At 45.1% G+C, this 20,072-nt stretch overlaps 1 protein-coding gene across 2 annotated transcripts in view; it reads left to right on the forward strand.

The window, feature by feature from the left end:
- The first annotated feature begins 173 nt into the window (after positions 1 to 173).
- The window catches only part of nova1 (NOVA alternative splicing regulator 1), a 33,781-nt gene continuing 13,882 nt past the window's right edge, over positions 174 to 20,072 (forward strand). Inside the window, exons 1-2 of one of the 2 annotated variants that reach the window (XM_030100311.1) lie at positions 174 to 365; positions 11,409 to 11,552. In XM_030100311.1, coding sequence (XP_029956171.1) covers positions 176 to 365; positions 11,409 to 11,552 — 334 coding nt within the window. In that variant the 5' untranslated portion in view covers positions 174 to 175. Of the gene's footprint in view, positions 366 to 8,144; positions 8,845 to 11,408; positions 11,553 to 20,072 lie in introns of those variants that run through there. The other variant, XM_030100312.1, reaches the window with a different exon arrangement.

Consider the following 20,072-nt stretch of genomic DNA (forward strand, 5'->3'; position numbering starts at 1 on the left):
GACATTTTGATCCCTTCGAGACCGCTTCGACACCCCCCTCCTCCTCATATAAAAAAAAATAACTTGTTAATATCTGGGTGCGCGTTTCCAGGCTATGTGGAGGTGGTGAGGGGCGCAGCGTGAGACCGAGGGGGGGAATAGCGCAGATTTATCTCCAGCTCCCGGGGAAAAGAAGATGATGATGGCCGGTGGTGGAGCAGCAGCCGTGGATCTTAACGGGATATACTCCAACTCGAGCCTCCACAGCCTGCAGCAGCAGCAGCAGCAGCAGCCCCTCATGGAGGCGGAGAGCCCGGACTCCCGCAAACGCCCGCTGGAAACTCCGAGCGAGGAGGCCGGCTGTACCAAGCGCACCAACACCGGAGGTAAGAGGGAAGCGCGGCCAGCGCCAGCTCCTCCGCCGCGTCTCCTCCACGCGAGGCTGCCGGTTTGCATGGCACCGGTGGGAGAGTGGGAGAGCCAGGGCGCAGGCTGGTGGATCAGCCCCGCCGGCCGTGCGCTCTCACCGCATGCGGGCTGGAGCCGGAGCCGGGTGCATGTTGGCTTCAACATGCAGCAGCACCTGTGCACTTGGCACCGAGGAGCGCTGAGCTGTGTTTATGTCCCTGTTACTTCATACACTGCATATCCCCCAGCAGAGAGAGAGAGAGAGAGAGAAGGAGAGAGAGAGAGAGAGAGGGGGGCCTCTTCAGCTCAGGTCAGCCATCTGAACCCCGTCACCTCTCCCATGCTCCACATCTGGAGGTATCCTGTAAAAAAGCCATGATCTATGTGATCCAGTGGTCATATAATCTCTCCGGGCCTCAGCTGAAGGCTCTGACAGGGTTCCCCCTCCAGTGCTTCACACACACATTTGCATTTTGTTGTCAACAGACTCGTCTGGGGAGGCCTTTGTTGACAGGTAACAAGAGTAGAGACAGAGAGTACATCACAGAAATGTCACTGCGGTCTTTAATCTCCCCCAGTGCAGGCACCCCGTGCCCCAGCAGCGGGTTCAGGCCCCGGATCTTTCAATCTGGGGGCTTCGTACCTGTAAACCTTGATCCAGTGTGTTCAGTGGCCAGCAGAGCAGAAGGGGAAAGGAATGCAGTTGAATTCGCTCATATCAGCGACCATGTGCTAAATACATTCATATCAAGAGGAAAAAAAGATGCTTTTTGATGTTTTGGGGAACAGCTGATTTCCATCTGCAGCCCCCACACAAGTGGAGCAAACAAAAGGAAACCAGCAGTTACATCAGGCACAGGAGCAAAACTGAAGGGGAAAAGCTTTAAAGCCGAACTCTTGTTTCAGATTTACAAATAATAATGTAGATACACACACTTGCATGCAACTCTGCAGTTTTAGTCAACAAGAAAAGAAGTAACAGATACCAACTCTGCAGATGGACACAACTCACTCTCTAACCTGTGGAAACAATGAAAGCTGCAGTCAGACTCAGACTGGACGCTATAGCAGCCTCACCCCTTCTCTCACAAATAACGATCCTGAACTCTCACATCGTGAAGCTTTAAAACCAAACATTGGTATCAGATCATGTCTGTTTGAATTTCAGAAAACACCTCGATTTAAATGTGTTTCAGCTTTTAATGTTTGAGCAAATGAAGCAGTTTGGAATCACTCCTGCGTATCATTTACATATTGAGAAGCTTTGTGGTTGTGCAGCTGTCAGAGGTCCGTCACAATAACAGCAGACATAGTAACACGTGGATCCCACTGTCGTTAGACTGTTGTCCAGTGCAGTTAGGAGAAGACACAAGTTAACACTGGCTCAGAAAGACAAACCCAAAACTTCTGGAAAAGCGCAAAATGTAAAGTAAACGCAAAAACAAATTTTCTTTACAGAACGAAAAAACATTGAATACATACTTGAAAAAGTAAAAGCTGTTGTTTATTTTAGTTCATAGCTGTAGTCAAATCACAAATCAACACATAACTACAACAATGGGTTAGAAATGATAAATTACATCCACGAACAGACGACAGCACCTCGTCTTCAGCAGACAGACTCCACTGGACGCATTTCCACCTGTCTCTCATGGTGTAGCGTTTAGTACTGTTGCCTCACTGCAAGGCAATCTGGGTTTGGTTCTGGACGGATGCTTCTGTTCTGTGCAGTTTGCATGTTCTCACCGTATTTCCTTGGGCTTTCTTCAGATACCCCTGCTTCCTCCCACGTCTCCAAAAATGTCATTTTATAATCAAAAATATGTTTTTAGCTCCTTTTCTGATCCACATTTACTGTGTGAAGTCAGGTGCTTTTCCTTTCAAAATGTCAGGTCAGTCTGTGGAAGCAGCTCTCAGTGTCTGAACTGATGGTCCCTGTTTACAGTTTGAGTTTGTCTTCATTACATTTATATTACTTCTAACTCAAAAAAACATTCATTTTAATACCGTTAACATTACCGTTTGCTCTCTACCTGCTCCGCTCTTGTGATTCATTGTCAAAAAAATGTAAAATTATGAGATAAGGCCTGAAAGAAGAAGCGCCTTTTGCCATCTCTCCCTGCACTGTGGGTGTAAGTGTGTGTGTGTGTGTGTGTGTGTGTGTGTGTGTGTGTGTGTGTGTGTGTGTGTGTGTGCACCCTGCCAAATGCCCAGAGCTACCTGGGACTGACTCCAGCCCTGATTTGTGAAGCTGGTATAGAAAAAGGATGGAAGACATGCGGCATACTTTCATAGCTCCTGGTGGATGCTCCTTCTTTCCAGATTAAGCTCGATTAAGTGAGATTTTATTGGTGTATTCCAGATTTGCAGCTGTCGCATTGATCCGACCGAACACGGCTCCTGCGTCGAAGTGCTAACGTTAAGGTGAGCCCGGCAGGAAAACCAACAAGTGATAAATCTGCAGCCCCTTCAGGGTGCACACTCATCACCACTTGTAGCCTAGATTCCTATTAAACCGGGGTTATTTATAGGTGCAGGGGTAAGCCAGATCTCAGCATCTGGTCTGTGTTTTTATTGGCCTGTCGCGATGTTTGTCACACAGGGCTGCGTCTCTGCGAGGAGGCAATTCTCAAATACTCACTGAAAGACTGTGACAGAGCCGCTCGGTGAAATTAGGGATTCCTGCGCAGGATTTGAAATAAAAGACGATGTTTAACCGTGAGGACGGTGAGGTAGAAGAGGAATAAGACCACACTCCGATAATTTCAGTCAAAGGAGCTGAATTTCTCTGCCTCTTTTCTCTTGTATAATAAACAAGGTGTGTGTGTGTGTACGTTTGTGTGTGTGCGCGCCTTATTACTCGTCAGGAAGATGTCGGTGTGCCGCGGCGCGGATGATGGCTGATTCCAGCTACTGTACATCTTATTTCGGCTGGTGATAGCCCTGCTCCGCAGCTCACAGGGACCACTTATCCAGGAACTTAATGTTAATTAGCTGTCTGCAGAGAATAGGCCGTTCCTCCACCATATGTTCCTGAGATTCTCCTCTTGTCTTTGTGTCCCAGACACCGCGCCGACCGCAGAACGGCGGCGGCGTTACATCGGATTCCTGACAGCCCGAGCACGGTTCGGCTGCACCTCGCTGCGCCTCTGAAAAGTCATTTCAGGCAGGGCGTGCAGGAGCCATCGTGCCACCAGGCAGTATTTCAGAACAGACTCAACCTCTGGCTTGTCCCCCATTAGCACACCTAAAACCAACGGCGGCGGCGGCGCTCTCGCCGCTCAGCCCAGCCTCACATCCAATATTCAGGTGGCACGAATGGCCAGACGGTGTGAGATTACATTCTAAAAGTCTCAGAAATGCTTGAAAACATAATTGACGCAGGCGGCTTGGTTGAGTCGCTCCTGTAATGGCTTCGCACGCCCTCTTATCGGCCCGATTCCTTCTTCTTTTGAGACATCTCTGCATCGGCCCCATCAAGCGTTCGCAGGGTGGAGTTGCTCAGTAAATGATGTGCTGATGATGGTTTTTAGCCCTGAAGAGGCGACATGGACGACGTTCCAGATGGCGCCTTAAACAGGACCCTGGCTGAACAGAGTACCCGATCGTCCAAACAGCCAATGAGGAAGTCACATTTTTAATTATTCCCATCTGAACCCTAAACTGCTCATGGTTTGATGGGCACAGGGCGGGATTATATTCAGTTTCTCAGAGGGGGTGGATGGGCATGCAGAATCCTTCTGCAGGATTATTTTTATGCGAAGAGGGGGTTTCAGCGCTGTTTGACTATTTTCTTTATTTCCCCACCAATAAGATGCCACTGTCAGTGCCTGAAGTCAAGCAATAAATGACATTGTTTCCTCCGACAGTGTAAAGCCAGTCTGTCTACCAGAATAGAAAATAGACATATGGATGGATGGACTTTAAAAATGAACAGAAGTGTGAGATTTGTGATCGTAATTCATTTTACTCGATGCTAATTTACTGTCGGACAGCTGACTTCTCTGATCCTTCAGGATTCATAACGGCGGAACGAATAAACCTTTCAGATCGAACAGTGAAATTCTTCCAGACTTTAAGCAGATCCACCTGGACGAGTGTGAAGACGCGATCCAGACGATGATGCCGTCTGCAGCGAGCACCGAAGCTTTCATTCATTCAGCTTTTACTACGTCTTCATTCAGATTTAACTCTCAGCTGGAACTTCAGGTTACATCCCGAACAGGCGTGAGCATGCACGTGCGCGTGCATGCTCACGCACACAGGCATATTAACACCTCTGTACTATTTAAAGTCCATAACCCGACGTGCTTGCTTTTAGCAAGCTAAAGTAGTGATTGCATGATTGCTAGTTTTTTTTAGAGCCTTTAAGAGACGAATTATGCCTTTTAAAAACTTTATCTTCCTCAAAAATCTGACAAAACGCAGAAGTAATATATACCGAAGTGAACTGGAACCATCGGTGTTCAGTTACCAAATAATCCAAAACATTGTGAGACCTCAGTGACCAAATCCAGAGAAACAGTCAGACTGCATTTAAAGTATACTTTTCACTGTGAATTCGCCACGAAAAAAATACTGGTCACTGGAATAAAAATGCTGGAGGTTTTTTCAAAGCAAACCGGGAAAATAAGAGGGCTTCGCTTCACTACAGAAACATGGCTCGGTGGCGATACGTAGTCTTCCCTGCACGTAATAATTGGATAAAAATAGAAATGTAAAAATAAGCACAGTTTCCCTGAGACTGTACCGGGTAGCAAACTGAATAAAGTGGCGCGTTAGCAGTGCTCTGCATGGTATATGATCATTATGGCAGCAGTTTTTATTGTGTATCGCAGATTTTATTTTTTTGAAAAAGCTATTGATGTGTGATTCTACTTAAAGTACTACTATATCCATCAAACATAAGCAACTATTTTTGATCGGCTTTGTTTGAAAACCCTGCTGTTATTATGAGTTTTACTGGCTGGTTTTAAAGCAACGCTTCCCTTTAAGGACCGCCTGCTTTTCATTGAGGTATTTAGCATATATTTGCACTTTCATTTGTCACTGGTGGCATTTCATTTCTAATATAGTGCAGTCCTAAAGTAGAAGCTCTTCAGAGTTGTATCCATTCAGCAGCCTCTGTATCGTAGCTGTATGGGCTCTTTTGGTGGCTAGCTCTGGTTAAGCAGCTTTCCAACAGAAGCTAACCAGATTTTTCAGGGTTTTTTTTTTTAGACTGTTGCAGAAGATCTGTGACCAACAAAAATATACAATTATGCTCATTTCCTTTGCAAAAATTAGCATGTGAATACTATTTGTGTGATGTTTAGAGATTGAAAGGAAACATTAACTCAGGCTAGACTAAATACAAACTCGTCCAAGCATGACCTCAACCGCTTTTAACGGTTTCTACGACGCACAACGGTGCAGATGTCAACAATTCTGCATCGATGCAGTGATAAAACATAATAGATTATAACCTAAAAATGTTGTTTCTTGATTTTCTGGTAGTTGTGCAATAAAGTTTTCAAGTTAATAAAAAAAGGTAAATACAACGACTTCTGTTTGCAACTTTGCCCACAGGTACAACGCGGATTGCAAATTATACTCTATCAAAATGTCAAGAGGAGGCAACAGATAGCATCTGAATCATCGGCAGAGTCAGAACGATGCTGGTTGAGGTTAGCTGTTCGCTGTAGGTAGTCTGGATAATGCTTAGCCTCTGCGTATCCTTTTCATATAGAGTATGAATGAGACGTTTAGGTTTTAGTAAAATGGTGCAGTATCAGTAACTAAAGGTTAGTACTGATACTCATCCTTTAAAAATGTGGTATCGGTTCATTCACAGTTCACAATTTAATTAAATTCTTTGACATTAATGCAAACATTTAAATATTTTCTCTCATGAAGTCCACTTGTATTCATAAATGGAACAGTTAGACATGAGGAGTTACAAAGAAAAACGAGGATGCAGTAGCTATGCATCGTCAAATTGAATCGAAGTGAAGATGGTTGGATCAGTTTTAACTTCTAGCAGCCATATTTTGAAAATCTAGCCTTGAATATATTCAAAGCGCCTTCTGAACTGTTGAAAGGCTGACATGCATGTCATGGATCCCAAACTCAATCGTGCAGCATTTCATTAGAAACAAGTCACGCTTAACGTCATAAATGTTAGTTCAGTAGCGCTCATGCTATGTTAGGTTGACTCAGGCAGGCCTCCCTGTGTAGAATCTGCATGTTCTCCCTGTGCTTGTGGGGTTTATTCAGGCATTCTGGCTCCATGCTTGCTGTCCAGCTCCCGCCATCTTAACGTGGGAACAGAAGCTGGATCGATGGGTGTTAGCTTAGCACAACCTCAAAAGGTTGTGCTTTCTTCTGCAGGAGGAAGTGGAGCAGACAAGCTAAGGGTCAAAGTGACGAACAGTGAAATGTGCAGATGTTTGAAGGTGAAATCATCCCGTCAGACAGGATGAAATGCACATTTGAACCATTTTTGCTTCCTCTACACAAACCAGATGTTGCACATTTGTCTCTCAGCAATATGTTGTGATATCTTCCTCACACTGCGTGTGATCTGTGCGTCCATGTACATGCAACAATATAAAAACCCGCAGCCCTGCCTGGCAGTTGGTGGTTGACAGCCTGATAATCCTCTGCCATCCCTGTAATCACCAGCCCCTTGACTGCGTCTGATATTGATCACGTTATTCCTACCGAACTGATCATTAACATGACTGGCAGTTACAACAAAGAGAAGAAAGCCCCGTGCTCTTTCAAAAGCCAAGCACCCCCTCCCTCCTTTCCCCTCATTGTGCTTTAAGAGCTGTGGACACTGAATGAGGGAAATTACTCCTCTTTTATCAGCTCTGCCCTTCTCTGCTCAAAACCAACATCTTTCATTCGTTCCTCTTTCTAATTACCCATACTCTGAGCTCCATGTTGCTGGCAAGCATGTGGCTTCCAAAAGGTTGTGTGGCTGAGGGATTAGGTATGATCTCGTAATGTTGCTAATGGAAAGGTTGGCACAGGAATGTGAGCCGTATTTGTGTGGGTTGTTTTAATATATTTTTGGTGGGAAGGACACAGGTGCCCTTGCAGAGCGATGTGACGTGAGCGGACTGTGAATTTGCCAGGTGGCAGCGAAAGAGAGAACGAGAGGGAGCGATAGAAATGAAGACAGAGCAAAAAAAAAAAAAAAAAAAAGCAGAGAGAGAGAGAGAGAGAAAAGGAGAGATAGATAGACTGGTGGAGAGGGGAGTGGAGTCTACAGGGGAGCCGTGTCGATACACCAGAGCATCTCTCACTGATTGTGACTCTGCTAGAATTTTCTCGAAGGCGTTCTCGTTCCCGAAAAACAGGGCCGCGATGCTGAGGTTTGATTTGTGGAGGAGTCTGATCAGCGGCGCTGGGAAAAGAAGAAAAAGGTGCTGTGGAAACCACTATCAAATAAAGCCGGACCCCCGTCGACACACACACCCGTGTCCACACACGCGCTGCGGCTTCTTTACACACATTCAGTCACTTAAGATACCTCTCGGTGTAAGATTTATAGGCGTAGTGATTGGCTTCATCACCCCCCTCCACCATTCTGCGGCACTGCCATTTGCAATGGTTGATGAGCCCCTCCGCCCTCTCAAACATGGCCGTCTAAGGGATTGGGGGTGGGGGAAACGGAGGAAAGGAGGGTGGGTGGCGTAAGGCACGCTGTCTCGGATCACTCCTCCTCCTCCTCCACCTCCTCCTCCTTCATCAACTGCTTATGTTGTCCATACACCTCTCCAGCCGCCGCTGAAGGTCACTCCGCGCGCCTCTCCTCGTCGAAGAGGCCCCCCACGCCCCTCCACCTCGGCCGCTTCACCTTTTGTCACTTTCTGCTAAAAAAGAGAAGGAGGAGGAAAAAAAAGTGAGTGAGTGAATGGACTGCCATACTTTATAGTGCTGCGTCAAAAGAGGCGGAGTAACAGGGAGAAAATTCAATTTTTTGGGACCGGCTTCGGGGGAGGTGGGGATGTGACGCGGCGGAGGGAGGAGGCAGCCCATTGGCCGGGCGAGGCGTCAGTCCCGCGCTCTGCTGCAGACGGACAGGCCACTCGATGAATATGGATGAGAGCAGTGAAAAGGGTGATGCGGCAGGGAAGACCCCCCCCTTCAAACCGATGCAGGCTTGAACAATGCGTGCCGTCGTTCACTGAAAACACTGAGAGCCCTGCATTAGCATTTTCTCAGACAATTGAGGCTCTGGCCAGCTGCAGGCATGGCTCGGATGCTGCGGTGAAAATCTCCTTTTTTCCTCCTCGTACCCGCTGATGAATTAGACCTCGGTGAAAAAGGTCGACTTGGCCGCATTCCTCAACACTACTACCCATTGCACCTATGCCTAGGCTAATGTTAGGATCCCCATTAGAGATTGTGCCCTGGCATTGATGGCGATCTGACAGAGGACTTGAGAAGCAGCAGATCTCAGAATGGGTAAGCACCTCTCAAACTCTTTCTTTTTTTGTCTGACTTGTTGAGTTGATCCATCATGCTGGACTGACATGTCATTTCACACACCGGCCGCTCATTTGTTCGTTACGGCTTGTGTATTTTTTTTTTTTTTTTTTGTTCCGTTGTCCTTGCTGCCTGTCAGGATCAGGTTGGTCCATTGAAATGCAGAATGGGTACTTGGAGGGGTAGTGAGAAGGAGGGGAGGACGGTCACAAGGCATTTCCTCCTGACCCACCCCCCTCCAGTGACTTAACTGAACACATTTTGGCTGCGAGTCGGCGTCCTCTCCTCCAAGCCTCCCTTCCAACGTCTGAAGCCGGAGGGGTTTCGAACTAACACCCTGCTGGCTCGGCTTCCCCGCGTGCCCCACTGCTCCCGTTTCCCTGGCGGATTGCAGCAACAGATTGCCATGTTTACTCTACCACATGACACCATTAAAACCTGTTACTGTGATCTCAGACACTAGGATGGAATTAATTATTGACTAATGACAGCAAACGTGGCTGCGAGGGCGACGGAGGGGATCTTAGTGGCTTCCTCATACCCCCCCTCCCTCCCTCCGCCTCCCCTCCTGCTGGGTTTTTTACTCTGGCTGGAGATGAGCAGAAAGTTACGCAGTGGGTTTGGGCTTGTCTAGTCAACAACAGGTCTTTTTGGATGTTCAGATCCCGCAAGCCTGCAAATGAAATTCTTGACTGTGTCGGATATCTCGCCGTCAGAGAGTGAGCGCTCCAAAGCTTTAGTCGGTCGCCAATGATCGTTATTTCTTTTCCCACCAAGGTCATTTATTGTTGCCGGTTGTGAGGAATCAGGAACCTGAGTACAACGTAACACCATATTCCAAGCACCAGGGGACGGAGATGGGAGCGAGTTATGGGTTGAGATTTATCTTCAGTTTCTTTTGTTTTACGATAGAATGACCGGCATTTCAGTTCCACGAGCATTCTGATGACGTCCATGTGTGTGATTTTTGAATCCCCCCCACCTGAGTGCATGGCTAATTAATCCAAATCAAAAGACAGATTGCATGGACAATCGTTGTCTGCATATTTGTCAGAGCCATTGGTTATGGGGGTGACGTGTATGAAAACAAGCTTGAGCATGAATGAAACATGAGGGGCATATTAATGCAATAAGCAGAAGAAACTAACGTGTAGGCTGTGAAATTCCTTAATGTCACAGTGCCATGTTCATTCACGTCTCCGTTTAATGAATGCATCACGGAGGCAACAGGTGGGTCTCAGTGCAGGGGGGTCCACTGTCATCCAGCAACCCATCAACCCATCCATCCACATCTCTGTCCATCCACCTTCACCATGCCGCCCAAGCTCCATCCCCCCCTCCTCCACCAGTCTGATACCCTCCACGAGAGGATGTGGTGACATGCATCCAGACCCTGCGGCTCAGACGAAACGAAAACCCGAGTTATGTCGCGTTTGAGAGACGTCTCGTATCAGCATTACATACCTTATCACTCCAGTGACGTCACCTTCAGGGCAGCCGGAAAGAATCCAACATGACGTCATTGCATCCGAATGAGCATGCAGGGGAGATTGTTTGTATCGGTGCTTTAAATATGTGTCTGTATCAGAGTGTTTGTCGTTATTCCGTCCGTAGATAGAAGACGTTGGGTAAACCGAGCCATTATGTGTCTGTAAATATAGTTTTTGTGATGCCCTCTTGGCAGGTCCTGCAATTGTACTTGGGTCCGTGCTTGATGCGTACCCAATTGCTTTTTACTTGATTGCGATGTGATTAGGGGTTTTCTTGAAAGAACACTTTATCCTCTTTACAGCTAATTAATTCCTAATTGGGATTGCAGGAAAAAAAAAGTTCCCAGCTGAAAGGATGAAACACGTTCGGTGACAGATTTCCTCAAAACTGACCTGCTGTCAATCAGTGACGACTACAAGCCACTGTAAACCACTGAAGCCCCTTCCAAAATGGAGGAGATTTAGACCATCTTGGCTTTGAACCCTTCGAACAAATCTGTGGGATTGGTTCCCATATGTTCTCCACACGTCTGGTAATTACTAAGGCTCACTCTGCATTGGCATCCATGAACAGCATGACTAATGAGTTGGTGTGTTGGTCCTCTGAGTGTAAACTTTCTCTTATCACATTCATATTGATGAAATTTACTCCTGCTTTCCTTGCCATTACCACTGAGCCTAGCTTTGTATATAGTCTGAGGTTTTCTAAAACTCCTTGAAAACAGTTAAAATTAGACCTCTGCAAACTGGAAAGGAGGTCACCGTTTACTCGACCAGAATCTGGGACAGGACACAGAACGTGTCACCAGTGTCTGAGAAAATGTGGATGCACTGAAAGCTATGGACTCACACAACCTTTCCTTCACCAGAAAAATACAGACATGTCAATGTATGTTATTACCTTTCCACACACACATCAAAACTGAACATTCCCATTGGCACCTGGGCCGCCCAGTGTTTTGGGTGTTGGGTGCTCGTCGAGTGTGTATGATGATGTGCAGAACTGCTTTATGAGTTGTGACCCTTTCCCACTTTCTGTGTCTGCCCCACCAGAGGAGGGTGAGTACTTCCTGAAGGTGCTGATCCCCAGCTATGCAGCCGGCTCTATAATTGGCAAGGGCGGCCAGACCATCGTACAGCTACAGAAAGAGACGGGTGCCACTATTAAGCTGTCCAAATCCAAAGACTTCTACCCAGGTAAGAGCACACACCAAGCAATTCAAAGAAATGAACTTTGTTCTCTGCTGAATGAAACTTCACCTGCTTCGATTAGATTTGTTGCTGTGTACTCGTCAAAAGTTGAAGTAATTGTCTCATAAATATGGTTTAGCAGCGGTGGCCGATCAATGCATAACTATTTCCAAGAATGGAGTGAAATGAGCACCGGGCCAAGGAATAGAGCTACCGTCGAGCATTCACGTGAAAAACGACACAATATTAAACAATCACAAGCGAGTCGTGTCCTCTGGGACGATGACTGAGAGAAGGAGTTGTAGACCTGAAGGGGAGAAGAGATGGATCAGGCTCAGTGACAGGATCAGACGACGAATCATGAGTCTCCATCAGCTGACCACAGAAACATGTTCCTGCGTTTTGTCCGTTGAAGGTTCTTCATGCGTCTTGTCAGTGTATTGAATTGTGTTAGTTTATCGTGTTGTGTTGAATATGGCTTTGCACTGTGGGAATACGTTCGATCAGTGAGAATATCCTGAAAAGAATTATGACCGTGTCCATTAGGTTGACATTGAGCATCTCATGTTGTACCTGCAGCAGGAGTTCGATCAACATGGCTGAACATGGCACAGCCCAAAATCCGAGGTATTCAGTGAGCCATTTTCATCATTGAGAGGGTGGACGAAGACGTCCAACCTGGCAGGCGTATTGTGACCAAATGCATCAATTCCAAGGATTTATGAAGACAAATGTAGTTAAATCAATGAAAAGAACTCATGGAATCACTCCAAGTGCATATATCTGAAAGTTTTACCTTGAATTAAACCCAGCAGCTGTGTGATTTGAAGTAATTTCACTTCGTACCTCGTTCAGATGTGCTGAAAAGGTGTCATCTAATAACTTATCTGCAGATTGTGTGGCTGGAGGCCGCCAGCAGCCCATGTCTGATCCAGAGTGTACGCCGTCTTCTTTAAAATAACTTATTCAAAACATGTTCGTTACATATTGACACAAACACAATAGAAACCAAGAAATTACAAGCTACCAGTCGCAGTGTGGATCTGCACTTTTTCTTTCCTTTTTTCCTATAAAAATCAATTGTGATCTAGTTACTTTTGTGGCCAGCTTCATGCACCGGATCCTCAGAAGGAGAAATTTCACGACCAAAAGTCACCAGCGTTTGTTGTTTGTTCTCAGTCTCGCTTGTAGAATATCAGAAAATGTGGTTACTCGCGTGGTTTCTTGATGTGCGGTCTCTCTCTGCTACTCAGAGATCTGGGGGCTGAACTGATTCACCTAAAAACCTCCATTTTGATAAACGGCCTCTCAGAGCAGCTCAGATCAACAGCTGTCCTGAAACGATGCGCTGGTTCTCATCGCTCAGACTGAATAATGCGGGCTGTACTTCTTTAATATGTAACCACACGATTGCTTGTGTAGATTGAGTGGGTGGCTCATTTTACCCAGTGGCTCCACTCTCCATGTTCTCCCCTCTCCATGAGGGGAGTTGACTGGCTCATCACACCCCTGAAGGAGCTGCGCTTCGCTGGAAGGCGGCGTTCGATATTTCCTCTTCATTTGGTTCACCAGGAATAATTGTGGTCCATTTTAATCACGCGGCAATCATAAACACTTTGAGCCTAATTATCTTTATGTCCTTGAGGGACTAAACATGCATGTGGATGCGGCAAGCTGTGCGGCGCTGCTTTAGAGCTCCTACTTTTCTTATTTGTAAGATTACCTTTGTGCCGCATTAGAAATACCGACAGGAAATATCCCACAGCTCAACAAAAACCGCCTTTGCCGCAGTCGAATGTGGATGCCTCTTTGTTACGTTTTTCCTAAACGTCGCTCGAGCAGGACGCTGATACTGGCTGATACACCGACCAGCCATAACAATAAGACCAAGTGATGTAAACCATTACATAATAATGACGTGACGCTTCTGGTGAAACGCATGTTTCTCTTGGTTTACATCCTGTGATTTGGTTGGTTGAGGACCTCTCAGATTATGGATTTGTGTTGGTGTTGATATGCTAAGCTACCCTCCTCTAAATACATTATTTCACGTTAAACATTCTCAAAAGATGAAACAATTTTCAAATTTCATCTCATCACTTTAAAACTGCCATGCAGGTCATTGATTTGTGCTAGCTGAACTCAAATATGAAAACCTTAAACGTTACAGTACCAACCAGTACACACAGATCAGCCACAGTGTAACCACTAACCAGTGGACTGATTAACACTGATAATCTTTTCATCAATACACTTGTTAGTGGAAGGGGTTAAATAGGCAGCAAGTCAGCTATTCATCCTCAGATGTGATGTGTTAGCAGCAGCAACATTAAAGTCGTAATGTTGGGAACGAGTTTGAGTGGGATGACGGGGCCAGAATGACTAAGACTGCAGTGACTGTGTGGTGGTCCTGGTCTGTTGGTGTCAGAATCTGTCAGAGGGAAAAGCAGCGAACCGGTCACTGGGTCATTGATGGCCAAGTCCCATCGATACAGGTTAGGAGTGAAGCCTGGTCCGTGTGGTCCAATCTAACAGACCGGTCACTGTGCTGCACAGTTTATTGTATATATGCAACAGAAACAGGATCTATACAATATGAGGTCATAATATTATGGATGATCAATGTTTATGGATAATTTATTGTGTTTTCATATGAGATTTATGGAGGAGGTGTGGCATGAGCGATGTCTTGACCTGGATATAAATACTACATTTCAGTATTTGTAGTCATTGATCAAATGTCGTTCGTACAGTCGTGTTGAAATACTGACGGCAAAGCGTCATCTGCTCTTGTATAAAGACCGACCTAGAATACACGAATTTAATGTTCAGGTTCAGTTGAATGTTTGCCTTAATTTGTCATGTCGACCACATAAAGTGTGTGGCTTCAATTACCTGTCATGCAGTGCCTGAAGTTTTCTTTGACAAAATTCAAATCAGCTTTTTAAAGTTGGACTGATTTGAAAAGTTTTAGGTTAACGACATGTTTGGCTTTATGGAGCAGTTTTTGATTTTCAACAGAAGCAAAGGCTTGGTAGGTGAAGTGAACAAACTCCCAGCTGAATATTTAGCTGCATTATGATTTTATATTGTTTTGAGTTTAACCATCAGGAAATGCAGATGTGATAAACTGTGATAAATACAGTCCAGGTTCAGTCAGAATTAGCAAGAGTCCTGAAAAAAATCAGACGTGCATTTTTCATGTCTTCATTGAAGTTTAAAGTTTGAGTTGTGTTTATATTTTTTATTTTACCAAAAGTAATACAAGAACCCGAGCTGTATTTATCAACATTATGCAACTGCAGACACAGAGCTAAAGAAATGAATGCTTCATTAACGACTAATGAAATAAAAACTAAACAATAAAGTAAGAAATACATAAGAAGTTACAGAGTGACAGTTGCAGACTGTAAGCAGAGGCTTAAAAACTGCATTTATTTAAGATGAAGCACCACCTTTTGACTCCTACTGTATCAGCTACTGACATATGATATTAGAAATACAGGAAGTGCACTGCTCAGGAAACAGTTTTTTTTATTTATTGTCAAGGCCATGTAAATGACTGAGGTGACTTTAGAGCTCCCTTTTCTTTGTACGTCTAAACTTTTTTTTTATTATTTGAAAAACATCAAGTTTTCTAACTTTTCAGTACACCGTCAGACCATTTTCCAGGTTTTACCAAGTTTCAGAAATGATAATAGTATTACGTAATAGGTTAACAAAAAGCATTTTTTCCTCATAATATGACTTTTTTAATCCTGAAAGAAAATCATGTGGGAAGAGAATCGTCAAAAATGAATTTTAAAGAAGTGCTTGCTTTCCATGTAAGAGGAAGACTGAGATAAAGTAAAGTGATAAGTGCTGCAAGTTTCTTTATATTTGTGATAAATGTGATTTGTTCTTTCACGTCACAATACTGACAACCACGACTAGCAAAATGATTAAGATTATTATAATTTAATTCTATCTCAGTCTGAAAAAGAAAAGATTGCACAGGGTGATGAATATCAAAATGTCTGATTGAATGTGCTCGACTGAACTGCAGTAAATTGTGTTTCCATGCGTTGTTCTTTCATGCCCTGCATGTCAACATATCGAGCCAATCAGAAACGAGCTCACGCCTGCTGTAAATGAAGGGCAGGAGAAAGAGCACTGGTATCTGGGAGAAGCAAATCTCTCCGCACAAAGACATTCCCGCCATTTAATTAAGTGCTTGTATTCATGGTAAATCACATTATCGCTGCAGTGCTCGGCGTGTGACGAGCACATGGTGACCTGCGATCCGCACAGCGCTGCCATTTTCAGTTTCAATCTCCTCCTTTCAAAGTTGAATCCCGCCCGAGCGGTAGAGGACGTACAGGCGGCCCTGATTGTTGCCGGAGAGTCACCCCAAACCTGGCAACACAGGAGCAAGATGCTCAGTGACCCCTATCATACAGAGGTCAGCGCCGACCCGCCTCATCCTCCCACGGCGAGGCGTCGGAGGAAGCAGTCTGCGGCGTTTGTCCTTCATGCCCCAGAGGAGGCTTCAACCTGCTGAAAAATAACAGGTGCTGAGCGTCTCGCTGCTTATTAGGGCCAGATGTTGTTGGAGTGATGCAAGCAAATAATCCCCGCGTAGTGCTATGCTTTTTATACGTGTGTACTCAGAGCATGAAATTATGCTTTCAGACAGGAAATAGGTAGCAGTGATTTGTAGCATGGGATGTGTGAAATACTCCAGACGTTGTCGGGTTCTCAACTCCGCAGACAGTTTTCTGATTGCCTGCAGGAACTACAACCACAACACCGCAGGGATGGAAAACTACAGGATTCGGGATGCAATTTTCCGCCGCGATTGCTGCTTTGGGTCGAGGCGTTTGTAGTGTCAGCTTCAAAAGGCCACATGTGAGTCTTCCTATAGGAGGAACCCACAGCGCAGTGAGGATTGGACATCTTCTTATAGGAGTTACATGTGATGTACTGGACTGACTGAAGCACGGCGATGAATTACCGAGCTCAGGGGGGGAGAGGAAGAAAAGAGAGATGTGTGAGCAAAACATTTTTTTTTTTTTCTTCCCGGCACTTTCTCTCCCACCGTGTTTCCGTTCGCTGTGATAAAAGGACGCGTGTTCACAGGGCACAGCTTGAAAACGGCTGCGTCTCTGGGAAATGAATTACCGCTACTTCATTGGCACGAGAACAAATAACCGGCGCGGATATGTATCCTTATTTTCCGCTTCGCGCCGCGGATGCGTCCGCCGGCCGCCACCTGCTCTGCCCATCCCCCTGCTCATTACCCTGATGAGTGAGAAGAGGAGTTCAGGGAGAGGGTCGCTGGCAGCGGCGTGATTGGGCGCTGGAACCGGTCAAATGAAACGAGTGCTACTGTCGCCACGCGGCGCACAGCGGCAGACGGCGCCGTTTTCTGCGGTTCCAGGCCAAAAGCCTGCCGCTTCTGAGCGTGGGCAACTTCACCAAGTCTAAAAACACGAAATAACACGCTAAACTTCGCAGCTACACCGCCTTTATCTTCCTGTAATGTTTCGGTTTTAGCTAATGTAGCATGCTAATGCTAATATACGCTCGTCATCGGGTTAATTCTCGATCTGCAAAAAGTCAGGTTTTAAAAGAAAAACTACTGAAAAGTTGAAAAGGTGCGTCGGGAAGATCTCCCGCAGCTACACAATGATTCCAGCCGCAAACACACACTTCTTTAGTGTTAGTAGGAATTTCTAGTTGAATGTGGGACTTTTTAATGTTATTCACATTATATTATGTTATTCGTAGCAGCTGTTGGGATCCATAAACATGACTTTTTCCACAGTGTGCGACTGTTACGCTAAATTTTTCCCTCTAAAACTTTATATTTCATGATATGAAAAATAAAAATACTAAAAAATATTCTTCTAGACTTCATATAGCTTTGATAATATAATCATGATTACCTTTTTATCTGAGAAAAGGTATCCCTCTGAACCCTAGTGTGTTAATTCAATTATTAGCATACACACACACACACACACACACACACACACACACACACACACACACACACACACACACATACTGAAAGAAATGGGTCTTTCCCATTAAACTCAGTCACCATAAAAAAAAACAAACTCTCAGAAACAAATAAAATTGTCTCAAATGAAACATGTGATTCACTTGATAAACTGAAACTTAATTCTGCAGACGTGTTTCCATATCTAAACACATTTTTCGGGTTTTTTCAGTCGTGCTTGAAGTTTTCAGAAGCTAAAACCTCGAATCAACACTCAAAGCTAATTTGTGGTATTGTTTTCATGATATTGTAGGTAATAAATACATAATAAATAATTACTAAATCTGTATATTTGCAAGGATTTTCTGTTGAGTATTGATTACAGTACAGGAGTTATGTTTCATTCAAGTTTCAGTCAAGTTGCTCTCTTAGTATAAGAAAACCTTTCTAACAAGCGATTGGCTCTATTAGAAAATATACCATGAACTTATTGTGATATTTAAGTTTTTTGTAGTACTATTCTAAATTTTACAGATAAATTATCTCATCATGCTTTAAAGCCAGTACAGCGGATTAAAATAAATGTTAAAGTAGAAATAGAAATGTGACATAAATGCATAAAGGAACATCCTCATGCTTTTACTCAGCCAGAGAAACTCTTGAAGGTCATTGGTTGTCAAGGTTATAGCAAAAAGTTTGATTTCTATCCACAGACTAATGCTTGTTTTTCTTCTTTTATAAGAAGCTCCTGTCTCGAAGGGTAAAGCCTCGACTGCGTGTCACAGGGAAGAAAAAAGACGACATTTAAAGCGTTCCCACTCCATAAAAGCAGCCGTCAGTGTTGATATTACCGCGGCAGAGCTAGTCACGAGCATTAACAACCTCAAGACTAGTAATAAAATCCCTGTAATTGCTTTTAATACCTAATTAAGATCATTAAGAACCAAAACACTGGGAATAAGTGGAATGCTCTGACATGAAAACAGCCTGTCAGACAGAATGCGAGCGCAGCGCGGATAGATTTAAGGTGTTGCTTCTCACTCTCGGCTCGGTTTTTGCAGTGTGGCACAAACAATTGAAAACAGAACGCGTTGCAGCCATTTTCCTCTGCAGTCCTCGGTCTGAGACTCCCGCCTTCCTCGCGTCGGCTGTCCGTCAGCGGAAGACACGCGGTTGTGGATCTGGAAGTCTTTGTGGGGGGAGACGGAGCCGCCGGGCCCCGCTGTGTGCGCCGACGGAGATGGATGAGCGCAGATAGTGAAGGGTGTGGATGATACATGATTGTATGGGAGTGTGGGGAAGAAGGGGGGGGGGCAGGCCCAGAAATAGCCCGTTTCAATCTCTCTCTGTGGACGTGACCCTTCTCCCAGCTGTACTCCGGCTCGCGCCAGGTTTCCTGCGTCCGCCGCCTCCTCCTCCTCTCGCCCTTTTCTCCACGAGTTGTGAGAGTTGGATCCGGATAAAATGACATCACACTCCCATCAAAATTTCCTGTGCGCGCCGCCGTCCTCACACTCTCTCCTCTCCTCTTCATTATCTGGTTTGAGCTGCTGCCTCACCCACTCACACACGCACGCCTACGCACACACACCCACTTACACACATCCGCATATTTCAGCAGCAGCGGCAGTGGTGGTGGTGGCGGCGGCGGCGGCGAGGAGAGCCGTGGGAGCTCTCCATTCGAACGTGAACCCAGAGAGCGGACTTCAGAAAGCCTTCCCGTTGTGCTGCCGGCCTCCAGCCACATGTATCCGGTTACTTCGCCGTGATGTCACAGAAAAGGCGGCGCGCATGTTTTCCATCATGTCAACATGAAATATCAATCAGTGTCGTCACGCTGGAAAACACCTCTGCTCCTGGGAGCAGGAAGGGAGGCGCCGCCGTCAGAAAAGGCAGTGAAACGAACGGTTTGTCCGAGTGTTTCCGAACCGCGCCGCAGCGCCGCCGCCGGTCTCTGAGGTGACGTCAGGCTCCGGGGCTTCGACTTCCCCACATTCACTCTGTGAAACAGGCTGCTTCTCATCGTGAAGAACAGTTACAGACCGTTCCACTAAATCTCTGCTGCGAATTAAAACACAGGGTTCCCTGTTTGATTCCAGAGTTTGGTCGTGGAGTTTGCATGTTCTACATGAGCATGAGTGGATTTCCTCTTCTTACATAACTTTTCAGGTTCATTGGTGAAAGGTGGATGTGTTGTGTGGATGTGAAAAGAATAGAAAAAAAAATCATTTACCTCATTTGTTGATTTCTTTCACTGTTAACATGATTCAAAAAACTTGTCGAATGATTTCAATGAAATTTGGCAGACTGGCAGATAATATTCCAGTTAAGAATCAATTAATTTTGGAAGACATCTGGATCATCTTCCAAAGTCTCAGACTTCTGATATCATTTAAAAATTATGAGTTCATTTAAAAAAAAAAATCTAATTTAATAGGCTGATTGGCTGCGTGCCAAGGCAGAAGAGATTATATTTTGTATTCTAACTCCTAAATCAATAAGACAGAATCACGTCATTATATATAAGTGCGCATGTATGGAAA

Source organism: Salarias fasciatus, chromosome 10 (assembly GCF_902148845.1).
Source record: "Salarias fasciatus chromosome 10, fSalaFa1.1, whole genome shotgun sequence".
Lineage (NCBI taxonomy): Eukaryota > Metazoa > Chordata > Actinopteri > Blenniiformes > Blenniidae > Salarias > Salarias fasciatus.